Genomic DNA, 15,052 nt, shown 5'->3' with positions numbered 1-15,052 from the left:
ACATGGAGAAACAGTAGCATACTACTGAGATAATGACTAGATTGCTTCTTTAAAAAAAAAGAAAAAACTCATATGTGCATGCAATGAAACATTTCTATTAATTCCATTTATTTTCCTCAGCATGTATTAATTTCTTCACTTTCATTAGCATCCTATTACAGAATGTACCACATACAGAACTGATGAATGCTGTGCTTTTTATCTCATTTTGGTAATCTTAAAAATATTTTTTTTTCTCGACAAATCAATTTTTTGTGTACGTAATGTAGAATGCACAAAGTAAAGCTTCCATTATAAATATTTCAATACACGCTTTATGCCAATACTAATTGTCGGTGCTCTTCATTAACAATTTCCATTTAACAATTGATAAAATAATAGATTAATTTGGGGAAGATCATGGCGTTCTGTTGGTTATAATAACGAATTACTTTGAACTCAAAAGGGATCAAACCAAGCTATGATAGTTACTTATAATCGTCATCTGAACTCATTAAGTTCAAACTGCTCCCTTTCTTTTCCACATGCAAACCTATGGCCTGATGAGCCTAAGCCTACCTCACATTACTCCAGTAATGACAGCACGATAAATCTTATCTTCCCTGACTTGTGCAACCATCATAAAAGTGAGAGAGAGAGAGAGAGAGAGAGAGAGAGAGAGAGAGAGAGAGAGAGAGAGAGAGAGAGAGAGAGAATCGGCGATTATACGCAGATACTGATGATAAAATTCCCAATTGTTGAGAAAGTTTTTGCCCTTCCTTTTTTCCTATAATCTTAATAAAGGTATTTTAAAAGCATATACAAGAAATTCAAACAAAGGAAACAACATACGGCAGATATAGTTTACTCGGCTCTAAAGTATAAATGTCAAAAACTGCAGCAACCGTGTTGGTTGTGGTGTAAGACAATTTTAGTCTGAATGGGAAGACAATAAATATTGCGGCTAAACGAAACTATAACTGGGCAGTGCGTCTATCTCTAGAACAACGGCAAACTTCGATTGTTACTGGAAAAAAATCAAAACTTGTTACCCTTCAAGTTGTGTATTACGGTTAAAGTGAGAATGGGGAGATAATAAGTCCTACTGAAAAGGTAATCTTAATGGTTCCTACGTAAAGATATTGTTCACTAATCAAGTCATGTACAGTGCAGTCTTACGTAATAATAATAATAATAATAATAATAATAATAATAATAATAATAAAACAATTTCGACTAAGTTTTTGGAGCTATTAATTACAGAAAAAAATCTCAGCCATTGTTATTCTTTTTTATCCCATCGTTGCAACAACGATAGAGGGCATAGTGCTGAAAAGCGCATGCGCCAGACTATTCGATGTCTTGGATCCTATTCCCAGAAGAGGTTACAATGGTTTTCTTATTAATATTATGAAAGAACAGCAAAGCAATTATCTTATCCTCAGTTGAAAATGCTCCCCTTCTAGTTAAAGGTCCTGCGACATTAAGGAGCACTAACAATTTTGCTTTGTATAACATGTCATTGGGGATGATGCATGATATTACTAACTCTCTAGAATTTATTGGTGAATACCTTTAAAGTAATATATATTGACCACCATTTAAGTAGCCTACATTAAACTAACTTATTCTTATCATTAAAAATGGCAGGTAGGTTGTGTTAAGACTTTAGGCTAATAATATTGTGACCAACATTTAGCATTCTCACACTATCTTCTTTTTCAGTTTTCAAAATATATTCTAAATTAAGTGGAAGGCTTAATCCTCATCCATTTTCTTTTCATAAAAACAAAACTATACTTTTAAAAATGAGACAGTAATTCTAAATTTCTCCATATGATACCATAATTTATACATAGTCTGACTACGCTAAGAACTGGCACATTACAAGTTATGGTGAACATTTTGAATAAGGTTAAATTTCTATGTGATATAAAATACAAGTAACAATTTAGATGATAAATAATTATCATAACAATGGATATGCTTTAGTGATAGATATTTTCTATGTTGGTTTAATTCCAGTTCTTAACGTTGCTTTGTCTTTGGACAGATTCGTAAACCGCTGATGGAACGGAAGAGACGCGAGAGAATCAACACCAGCCTGAACGACCTGGCTGCCCTTCTGACAGAAGCCAATCTGGTCAAGGGAGAAACGGGCAAGGCGAGTAAACTAGAAAAGGCCGACATACTTGAACTCACAGTAAAACACCTGAAAGAGCTAAAGGAGACGAGGAGTGACACCTGCAATGCAAGTACTTCTTCTGACGTAGGAAAAGATACGACTGAGGCTGCGTCACAAGGAAAAGCTTGTAATAGTGGTGATGAGACATCTAGTGGTAATGCAAACAATAAACACACGGAACCATTGGAAGACAAACAAAATATAAATCACACAGTGAAAGAGACACCAAGTGACGGTAAACATGACAAAACGGAACGTACAGATTGTTCATTACCTCTTATAGGTTCAGAACACAGTTCGAACGTGTGTGAAATTATCTGTTCCAAGGAAGAAAAATCAAACTCTGCACCAGGAGAGCAGAGAAGCAATTCAATAAACGCTGGCCCATCTACATCAAAGGCAAGTGTCAATACCGAAAACTACGCTTTGGGATTCAAGAAATGTATGAGTGCCATCGAAAGTGTCATGAAGGTCAAACGAGATTACGAAAACTTTCATCAGGCAAATATCCGACCGAAACTTTTAAGCCACCTAAAGAATTTTCTCAAATCAATTGATATTGATCTTAAGACATCAGTATCGTCATCTCAAATATGCATAGATACAGTATCATTAGATGGTAGCGATTCGAGTTCCACGGTGACTGATGTGTCTTCGACGACAAGTGAGGGCAACTCAAACAATTCACCAATGCCAAGTTTGACTCTTGTCCCAACAAGATTACCCGGTGGTCATTTTGGTTTCGTGGTGCAAGGGGGCGCGGAGGCCACTGCTTTACTACAGTCGGCGGAAATAATGCTTCAAAAGCCAGAAACGAAAGAAGAAAAGTCCTCCCACAAAAGACTTACAGAGGGAAAAAGTATTATAAAATCTGAAGATTTATTACCATCAGATAACATCAAAACAAGGAAAATGGAAGACATTCGTCCAATCAAAGTCGAAAATAGCAACTACACAACACAAATACAAACCAAAGAATCATCTCAGCTTCAAAGTTCACAGCAACCAGTATTCAAACAAACTACAATTTCAAATCCAAACTTGAGCGTACAGCCAAGCCCCATTTCTACAGCAGCAATGACCCCTGACAAACCGCCTTCTAAAGTTTCTCAAACAATAACAGAAATATCACCTGAAAACGAGCGTCATGACAATTATATTCTTCCGCTTACGCCTCAAACACCAACAGTTAGGCCTAACACCGCAAAAACTCTCTCGTCTCCTCTTATAACGCCGTCGACATCTTCGGAACATTCAATTATCAAGCGCGGTATGTATAGCTCTCGTGCAACAACGGCCGTTGCTCCCTTAAGACCAGTGGATACTAATATCAGCCAATTATCGAAAACTTCACCTCTCCAAACGAAAATGTAATCCTCCCATCTACATCAACAACATTCGACACAAGAATTACATTTACTCCAATTAAAGAAAGTACATCTTTCGATTTTTATTATCCAGTCACCCCCAAAACACCAAATTCAGAAAATGACGGACAACAAATACAGTCTTCTTCGCTAACCTGTCATTCTTCTATGCCTTGTCCCAGCGGTTTCGCACTCTCCACACCAACAGCATCCACATCTTGTCATGCCATCTACACAGAGCAATCTCTATTTCTTACACCCCCGCCCACTCCAGTCGGGTATGAAAGTCTACGAAAGGCATCTGCAAATGTGTATCAGGAGCGTGAATCCCCCTTTTCCTGTAACCCACTACCTACGCAACATTCGAGTGCATCCACTTCACAACCAATACCGAGACCTCTCGGTAGTTCCCTTTTTAATTTACAAAACGACAAAGCAAAAGTATTGGAAGAACATAATGCACAAGAAAGGCCACAGGAGAGAAGAGATGGTGTTGAAAATCCTTTCATGGTTGAGGAGAGAAGAAACCATCAAGACAATGACTTACCTTATGACTTATCCCTCAGGAGAATGTGGCGCCCATGGTGATTCAATGCACTACAAGAAATGATGCGCTTTGTTCAATATGAACATTTATTCTACCATTATTTCTAACAACTGTCGCTATGTTATCGTCCAGTTTTAGAAATGCAAAGTTGGAAAAAAATGAGTAAGATACTCCGAAAGACCTTAAGTGCTGTACTCATATACCGTAAGTTTACTTAATTGTTGACTAGTTGTAAATACAACGTCCCTTCGTAGTGTCCAGAGAAAATTGATCGGCAAAATACTGCCCACATAATATTAACATCGCATCACCAACCATGACATTGCAAGTGAATATATCATGACAATTACTATACTTAAACTTCCTATTACCATTACTAATGAACCGAAAGTGCTGTGAAAAATGCAAAGCTGGTAAAGTTCCACAAAGACAAAATAAAACTTGACAATCTGTTCGATGAAATACCTTACGATTCGATTTAGGCATTCCTTGTCAAGTGTATAGCGTCTAAAAAAAATGTCTGAATGTGAATTGGTGGAAAGTTTTTATATAGTGAAGTATCCTCGGACAAGTTATGCTCCTTCAGTACTCTGTCATATTCTATGATAAACTAAAATTCATTTATTCGTTTAGCATTCTCTTGGGTAGAGAACGATTATCCTTTCCAAATGTTCCTTCCTTTACTGTCAAATTTAAAATATCTAAATTATATGCTCTGACTATTTACATAATTAACGTCGGTAATTCAAAAGCAAATAATGGTATCTTCAAAGATTTTCTGATGAAGGAAAAAGCTTCGAAATCTTCAAGACTGTGGATAAATTTTTCGTTTCCAAAGTAATCTTCATAGAATTTCAATATTTAAACTCTAGTTGAATAAAGTTTAGGATACCATGACTTGTTTCTGAATTGCTATAATTAATGTGATCATTATGTAATTACACAGATCCTATGAATATAGACGTGTCCATTTTATAACATAGTTACCCATTTACTGTACATACTCATACCTACAAAATATATATCATTCATCTTGTAAAAATCCACAATCAGTTCGCCCTCCACCTCATATCATTCTCCTCATTGACACAAATCATGTGGACCAAATACATAAATTTCTCCCTCTCTATATTTCTGGTAAACATGTTTCAAGAACAAATAATGCTATTTTCATCTATTATCGACCTGAGACCAACTTCAGATTAACAAGTACTCTCAGTGGATTTTTCATTATTATAAATGTATATTACCCTCAACTGTGATACTAAGGCATTAAAAAACCGTATGTGAAGACAAATAAAGGCTATGTTCTATCAATGATTTTTTTTTCGCTATCCATGATTTAAGATGAGAAATCTATTTTCAGAAAACTAAACATCATAATGTATACGAAAACTATATATACTGATATATATATATATATATATATATATATATATATATATATATATATATGCATATACAGTATATATATATATATATATATATATATATATATATATGCATATACAGTATATATATATATATATATATATATATATATATATATATATATACAGTATATATATATATATATATATATATATATATATACATATATACATATGTGTGTATGTATGTATGTATGTATGCATGTAGATAGATGTAATGAATATCAGAGTATATTCGTTGAATTAATGCATTGCCAATCGATTACCAAAATGCTGAGATAAGTAGGTAGACATCTTATACAATTATCGAGTAAGGAAACTGTGAACTGAACATAAGAACGGAAAAGACTCGATATTCTTTTGTTCAGAGGCGGCGGATACAGTGGCTCGACTAACGCCTGGATATCCGGAGGCTACGGATCTTTCCAACTCATCTAACTAGCTTGTCTACCTCACATATTTCAGACTTTGCCTTCTTATATAAAATATATACTCATTACATTTTTCGTTGTCATACAACACCGATCAATCTAATAGAGTTGTGCTGATTGTTAAATAAGTATATGCTCTTCCACGCACTTTGAAGAACGCATTCATCTTGTTGGACAAAGTGAGGAATGATATCAGAGTGAGTTACATATCTGATCGCTCACGAGCTGGTCGAAACTTTTAGTCAGCAAAACACCAAATAAAAACGAAAACCAGGTAAATATACAAAGTCCTTTTAACCTCATAATCGTTCTCCAAGACGCTGTGCGTGACGGAATTACGTTTCGACCCTAGAGAGAGAGAGAGAGAGAGAGAGAGAGAGAGAGAGAGAGAGAGAGAGAGAGAGAGAGAGAGAGAGACCTTGAGAAAAGAATATTTTCCATGAAAATGATGATGTCTTGACATCAGGAATTTCCTGACTATTTTTAACATTGCGCTTAAAAAATTTAACGCGAAGATATTAAAATTTTGTTACAAGATCTTATGGACACCTCACCTATCAGTAAATCTATTCTCATGTTGTATTGATCTTGAAATATTTTATATCAATTGTTCATTACTTCCCTTGTAGTTATTTATTTCTTAATTTCCTTTCCTCACTGGGCTATTTTTCCCTGTTGGAGGTCTTGGACTTAAAGCATCTTGGTTTTTCAAGAAGAGTTGTAGTTTACTTAATAATAATAATAATAATAATAATAATAATAATAATAATAATAATAATACTGGTGTTAATAACATCACCAAAATGTGACACAAAATGAGGCTATTCAATGGATCTATTTTACTCATCTAACCTCACTTTTGAATAGAAATAAACACGCAGTACTCAATTACCCCCTTCGTAAGTAACAGGTGCTTTACGGCGTGCATCCACTGTGTCGGGAACTAATGACAGCCACGCGCTATTTCCGGAGGGATCGAAAATCACGATAACTTTGCCACGCGATTGGTCCGTTGTAGAACCGCGCTTAAATTCTGATTGGCCAGCAGCACGTGGTGACTCAACCAGCTCAGGACTGCGGGAAAGATGTAACAAAACCGGCTCGGATTGGCTGAGAGGAGACTGTGACGTCACGCTTTGTTGCTAGACTGATAACCTTTTCCTGACAAATTCACACTGAATTATACGGCCGTGTGGTGACGTATGGAGGATTTCTTGGAACTATTTTCGCCTTCGTAGCTAATGCCTGTAATGCGTTGTCCCTAGATTTCGAAATACAATGGTCTTCTATCACAAATATGAGACAAGAAATGTTCTGACAAAGGGGACAATAACAACAAAAATCATAATAATAACAATGATAATAATAAAGATAACAATGTGGACGACAATTTTCCCGCAAATAGTGCTTTGTTTGTAAACACAGATGATAGCATTCAGTATTTACTGGCAAACTGGTTTCACTGAAAAACTTTTCCGATCGCTTATCACCTATTAACAAGATGAACGAAAGTTTAAATTTTCAGTTGACATTTTGAATACGGCCAAAACAAGAGAATTTGACATCGGCGTTGGGAAAATTCAAAACCTCATCTTTCCACTCAAGTTTCTTTTATACTTAATTCCCAGGGCCCTTCCGATCCACTGTAGAATAAATACTTTGGGGATTTAGAATAACTCCGATAATACATAAGTTTTTACCCAGATTATACCTGCAGTTTTTTTTACTAGGATTCTCTTAGTTTTACACATTGGGCAACGGATGGTTAATCACAAATAAAAACCATCATCACCACGGGGCTGATTAGTGTTTTTATCCACATTCTTATTCCTACTTTCATTAATCACAAGTTATTCATCAGATCGTCATGAAACTCGATAGGATAGGACATTATTGACCTAATCTATTATTGTCTTAGACCTACTGTTAGAGTCACTATTAGAAAAAAATAGTAATAGTAATCCTTCTGAATATATAAAAGAATATAAGTTATCTCAAAACCTTTGGGATATCTCCTTCAAATAATTATAGAGGATTATAAAATCCCCATTCCCAGATTCATGGCTCGATAAAGGTTACATGAAAACTCATACATTTCTTTCTACCTTCAATATGACTGTCAACCTAATTATCAGCGTATAAATGCTTGGTACACATTTTTTATAGGTCACTATATCTACACATCATAATAAAAAAAAAAAAATTATATAAATCTGACACCATAATTTACCTTTCCGTTGCCCTTGTTTGCTTAGCCATATTGCTCATTGTAATTTTGGAGGGGGAGAGGGGGGGAGTAAATAGTAGTGAAGATTGATATAATGGACAGTCCACATTATCCAGTTTATAAACAGACGGTATTTTAATCAATATAACATCCAAATTTTATTAGGTACATATTCATGTCATACGGCTGAAGTTTATTTGATTTTGAAATTTTAAGAGACTTAATAAAGAAGAAAATGTAGCCTTGAAAAGTAAGTCAAGATTGCTTACACTACGGCTAATTGATAATGTTTAATATACAGTAGGTACATTTTTATTCAATAATGTTAAATATGAAGAAAAATGAAGGAAAATAACATGAATAATCATATTACTACTACTACTACTACTACTACTACTACTACTACTACTAACTAATAATAATAATAATAATAATAATAATAATGATAATAATAATAATAATAATAATAATAATAACAAACAGACAGACGTGGAGGAAGCCTTTAGCAGTAAGTGCAGCATAGAAGCAAAGTCGTTACTTGTGGAAGAGCTCGTGCAGAGCTCGTGCAGAGCTCGTGCAAGGACCATCATCAACGTCATCATTACGGCCACCGTCACGGTTTCTTCCACAGAGCGAGACCTTCCTTGGCCCCGCTACCTCACCGCATCCTGTTCCTGTCTCAAGTCCCGCCGAGGATATCGCGAGCAGGACACCTTCCGAAAGACGTCTCGGGGCCTGTGTCATTTACACCTCAAAATGGATCTTGTCCATTATACCTTTTTTTTTTTTTTTTTTTTTTTTTTTTTTTTTTTTTTTGTAAATTATAAGTGGGCGTGTGATCACCCATGTTTTTCATTAAATCACTTATGAAGCAAGATTACGGTAAATTTATGCCTCAGTAAGTTTTGCTTTGGTTATAATATAAATTCCTATTTAATATCTATATAGCTATAACAAATAAATACATGATTATCCACAAAGTATCTATAAACCCCATACTATTTAGAGATTAAGATCTTAATTCGAATTATTGGAAATAAAATTACACCACTTCGGCACATCTGAATCACTATAGATTCCTTATCCCTTGCGAATATCGCACCTATTGTATAATCTGCTAAGGTAACCTTCAATGACATTTAACGGTTTTATGTATTTCACATAAAAGAATAAAACATTAAACAAGAGATAGCTGATTCATTCACAAATAGCATGGTCTCTCAAAGCAGGTAAATAATGAAAGAACGTTCCCAAAGCGGGAATCAGGTGGGTGGAATCTTAAGCCTGTCGCTGCTGTAACAGGTGCCGTAGGAACATCTGGCAATTGAGGGGGGCGGTTGGCGTGGGTGTTACTGTCGAGGGAGGGGTCGAGGTCTAATCGCACGTGCGACATGACAGGTGGTGGTGGGAGGGGGGGGGGGGAGAAAAGGGTGGGCGAAGAAGACGGGAGAAAGAGCGGGGAGTGAGGGAAGGAAGAAACCCCGGGGGCAAAGTCAAAAGAACAGGGCGAAGACTTATAAATGACTGGATTTCAAGAAAATAGCAAATTATTGTCAAATAAGATTAGGGATAAATGTAAATGCGATACTAATAAACAGCACTAGGTAGTGATGAAGTTAGTTACTCTTTAAAAGTACCTAAAGATTATCTAAAGAAAATGTTGGTGTTAATGGATTTCTACCTCATCTCTAAATACAGAGTAACTAATTTGCAGGCTTCATATTGCATAACTTTGTGTTTTATACAAAAAGATATCATCATAACTCTGTAAAATTTTTATTTACCGTAACTAGAAAATGGCGATAATTCTTATTCCTTTTCAGCCGATCAGATAAAGGCAGTCATATTGGGGTTGCCTACAAATTTGAAGAAATTTACACAAGTATTACTTCAAGAGTTCAAACTTGCAGCAAATGTTTTTATGTTGAACAGGCTGACATAAGTCCTTTTATAGTTTATATATGAAATATCTGTTTTAATGTTGTTAATGTTTTTAGAATATTTTATCTTTATTGTTCATTACTTCTTATATCGCTTACTTATTTCTTCATTTCCTTTACTCACTGGGCTATTTTTCCCTGTTGTATCCCTTGGGCTTGTAGCATCTTGCTTTTGCAACTAGGGCTGTAGCTTAGCTAGTAATAATAATAATAATAATAATAATAATAATAATAATAATAATAATAATAATAATAAGGTTGAATGCAATACTAGGGTATATTCCCATTTGAATATACAGGTAAAATAGATCGTTTTGTTAATAGAAATATCAGAAATGCTAAATGTGTCCGTAGTTTAAGCTAATTATTAACACAATTCAAGGTAGTTTTTTGGACAAATGAACCTAGTCAGAACAATAAAAGCTATAGATGATATGTAGCATAAATTTTTAAGGCTGGGGAGGATGTTCATATTCTGGGAGAGAAAACCCCAAAGTTAAAGTGGATTGATGCTGGATAGCGAGGTAAAAGAAAGAAACGAGTACGAAGGTAAATTAGAGGACTAAAAGGTGGGTGTAGCTGGGGAACCCATGGACATTGCAAAGACTCTGTATTAATGCCTGCAGATTAATGTGTGAGCTGCAAATCACCGATGATACTCACCTTATCTGTTTTATCTGAGCACCAATCAGCAACTTCCTTAAGAGACTATATTGAACCATGGTTTATCGCAGCTCTAACTGTTCCTTTGATCTAGTTCCTAGTTAACAATATTTTTTATGTCAATAACCTGGTTTTATGTTTCTGAAATGTTTCTTCCTTTTTTTCCCCTTCTTTTTCATCCATAAAAGATGAATTTCCATCAAATTACAAGTTATTCACCAAGCACTCCTAAATGACTAACTTGGATACTCAATCTCTCAAGTGAATTTATATTTTCAACATGAGTAAAAGTTTCCAAAATTTTCTTTTACTTCTCTTGAAAATTTATTTTTCATAAACTTATCAGTTCTTTTGTGAACGGTTTCTTCATTATTATGACCGTACGTACTTTGCTCATATCCCAGGAATTTGGCATTGAAGGCTGCTGTGCTCAAAATTAAAAATATAACAACGGAAGATAAGTAGAGTGTAACGGGATAATCTAAATTGCATGAAAAGAATGCCGACGGGGCATTAGAAAAAATATATCAATTCGTAATTCAGAATCCTAAATTTCGTACTTATATATATCTACGTTATAGGAAACTAACTGTGTTTATAAGGAGTCACCATATCTTATTAGGACCATCATGATTCCCTAAAATATCTGGAGTCCATATATTCTACAACTACAAAATTCTGGATGGTATCTTGAGTGGAAAGGGAGGTTTGCTGACACCAAAGACGAATTTATATAATTTTTATATAACAGTTATAAGTGGGAAAACACTGTTAATATGAAGAAAAGGCTAAGTACCACGAGCTTTCGTGTAATATGCACACTCCTGCGAAGGTCCAACTCCGTACTCGCGATTCTTGCGAATGTTTCTGGAATTTGTCTTTTATCCTTAACCTTTGCATTGGTTTTATTATTTGGGGATTTGTCACTTATGGATTTGTGACTGATTGGATTCATATATATATGTGTATATATATATCTCTCTCTCTCTCTCTCTCTCTCTCTCTATATATATATATATATATATATATATATATATATATATATATATGTATACAGATATATATATATATATATATATATATATATATATATATATATATATATATATACTATCGTACGCTAATAGTAAAAAACGACGGCTAAAAATTTAGGCATATGCACACACACGCAGACGTACCCCGAGAGATGCATACTAATATAGATAGCCAGGCACTTGCTCTATTATATATATATATATATATATATATATATATATATATATATATATATATATATATATATATAGATATATATATGTATATATATATGTATATATATATATATATGTAGTGTGTGTGTGTGTGTGTGTGTGTGTGAGTGTGTGTGTGTGTGTACCCGAGCGATATATATTTATTTATATAGCCATATACATACATATATATATATATATATATATATATATATATATATATATATGTCATCAGCCGTTACTTTTCCACTGCAGAATAAAGGCCTCAAACATGTCCTTCCACTTGCGTCTATTTATGGTATTTCTGTGCAAGTTAACGCACGCAAACTTTCTTAGTTCGTCAGGCCATTGTCTTCTCTTCCTTCCCCCGCTTACTTTGCAATCTCTAGGGATCCCTTCTGTTATTCTTAATGCCCATCTATTATCTGTCATTCTCATCATATTTCCTCCTCATGTCCATTTCTGTTTCTTACATGCTATTATAATATCCTCTACTTTAGTTTACTCCTGTATCCATGTTGATCTTTTTCTCTCTCCTAGTGTTATTCCCATCATCATTCTTTTCATAGCTCTTTGAGTTGTAACTAGCTTATGATGTAATGCTTTAGTAAGGCTCCAAGCTTTTGTGCATAAGTTAATACTTGCAGGACCACATCATTAAATACTTTTCTTTTTAGAGATAGTAACATTTTACGTTTCATAGCATCATTCTGTTTACCAAATGCTCTCCAATACATGTATATATATATATATATATATATATATTTTTAATTTCTGTCTCATGTCCTGTGGAAACACTTACTGTCTGTCCCAAGTACGTATATTCATGAACAATATCTAGAGGCTCATCCATAATTCTTATTTGTTGTCCCTCTGCATATTCATTGAACAGTATCTTAGTTTTACTCATGTATTTATATATATACATACATATATATATATATATATATATATATATATATATATATATGTATATATATATAGATAGATAGATAGATAGATAGATAGATAGATAGATAGATAGATATATAATGTATATAAAATAATTAGTGTTTAAATGTGTACATAAATACTTTAAAAAAAAAGTTACAAGGGCCACTGTTTGCCTGACGCCCTTGAATATATATGATGATTTACATGTTATTTCCTCTGTATAATTTTGAACCCTACTAGCGGTCGAACCAAAACCTTTGTGGTTGAAACTTGTAAGAAAACATGAAGAATCTACACTACATGAGGGCAATTGGCTATCAGCTTGGGAAAACTGTATACCTGCTATTCTTGATAAGAATTCTACAGAATTGTCTCACATATTTCAATATGAAGGTGGGCTCCTGTTGTATATTGCTGGCCTATTCCAGCCTCAGATGCCATGACTGATAAGAAAATGGAATCAATAAATCTTATAAAAGCTTTCACGTAAAGTTTGACTTTTGAAAGACCAACCCTTTCATACTATATCATAACGATATTCCTTAGGATGGAAGCGCGGCTCCAATTTTAACATATGTGGGTATCTCTCAACTAAGGATACGCGTAAAAATCTTAAACTGAATATACTTACACACACACACACACACATATATATATATATATATATACAAATATATATATATATATATATATATATATATATATATATATATATATATATATATATATATATATATATATATATATATATATATATATACTCACAAGAACACGTGTCTCAAAATTTTACTCTTAACGGGTACCACGTGAGTATGGGACACAAACCTAAAATAATTTCAATAAAGAACAACTACTCCGGAGAGCTTGCGGAAATTTTGCTCATTGTTTGCATGACATAAGTGTCCTTACAGCGATAATTATTTCTTTATGTGAAGGATACGAATAGAACCAAAAGTCTATATATGTAGATCCCGGTTAGAAATAAATATATGTACTTTCCAAAGTGAGCGAAATTTTAGCATGATAAAATATCAAACTGCAGTTAAATTTGCTATTTAGAATTTCCGACAACTAAGCATAAAAAGAAATGTCAAAGTTTACATGATAATTCAAGAGGAAGATAGTCGTTCTCATGCATACTAACGAACATGAACAACTGCTTGCGCATCTTACAAATCTCAGGCTACTTTAAATAACAGCCATACCTCTGTCCGCATACCGAAGGTGCTTAGCTTAACTTCATCACCTGCATACTTTTCCCATGAAGACCACGCCCCTCTGGCCATGAACGTCCACTTTGTCAATAACATTCTTATGATGCAAATCTTTTGATCTCTCGCAATCAATCCATTCCCGTTGACCAGGTCCATTCGGCTCCTTTGGCTCCCTCTTGAGGTTGGTAAGCCCCGCCTCGACTACTAATGGTGGGAACTAGGAAGTGAAACGGCAGACAATTGGATTAAGCCTTTCCCCTGGTTCACATGCTGTGACCAAAACAAGATGGAGGTCTTCATTCGCATTGAAAAATGGAAATTTTTATGGGGAACTTGAAGCCACGTATTATAGATGAATGGACTTCAGCATCATTACTAGATTTGAATCATTAGGCCGTCACAAAGGGTGATTTACAGAGACGAGAATACCCAATTTATAGCTTTCCAGCTAGTAAAAAAAAAAGAAAGGTCTTTAGTTATGGGTATCATTTTAAGATGAGTTAAACGAAGACTCTTCTCCGCATTATTTTAAATTCTTTTCACCTTAATAAACTCTTGAAAATTTTTTATAGCTCTACGCTTACCATGAACTACGACAAACTATACAAATGCCTTGCCATGTTTTTATTAAATCTGTTATCGATGCTAATAAGGAACAATATCGCTAATGTGTGTGAGATGTTCAAGGATCTAACATGTGAATACAAAACACTTACGATCAATCAGTTAAAGTCTCCAAATGGATTAATTCCTTGTTCACTGTGAGCACTATACACATGTAGCTTACACATAAGCAATATTTTACTGTATAAAAAGTCATGTATAATATTTCTAGCTGGCACTGAACCACCTAGAGGATTATACTTCAAGACAGGCTGATTAATAAACTGGGAACTCAGCTATTGCT

General features: G+C 34.3%; 1 protein-coding gene across 1 annotated transcript in view; it reads left to right on the top strand.

Moving 5' to 3' along the window:
- LOC137616062 (serine-rich adhesin for platelets-like) overlaps window positions 1-5,353 on the top strand; it is an 8,153-nt gene extending 2,800 nt beyond the window's left edge. Inside the window, exon 2 of the mRNA XM_068345738.1 lies at window positions 2,033-5,353. Within this exon, the coding sequence (XP_068201839.1) occupies window positions 2,033-3,538 (1,506 nt within the window). The 3' untranslated portion in view covers window positions 3,539-5,353. The remainder of the gene's footprint in view (window positions 1-2,032) is intronic.
- The last annotated feature ends 9,699 nt before the right edge of the window (window positions 5,354-15,052 follow it).

This window comes from Palaemon carinicauda, chromosome 22, assembly GCF_036898095.1.
Source record: "Palaemon carinicauda isolate YSFRI2023 chromosome 22, ASM3689809v2, whole genome shotgun sequence".
Lineage (NCBI taxonomy): Eukaryota > Metazoa > Arthropoda > Malacostraca > Decapoda > Palaemonidae > Palaemon > Palaemon carinicauda.
This window is presented reverse-complemented; position numbering and strand designations above follow the sequence as displayed.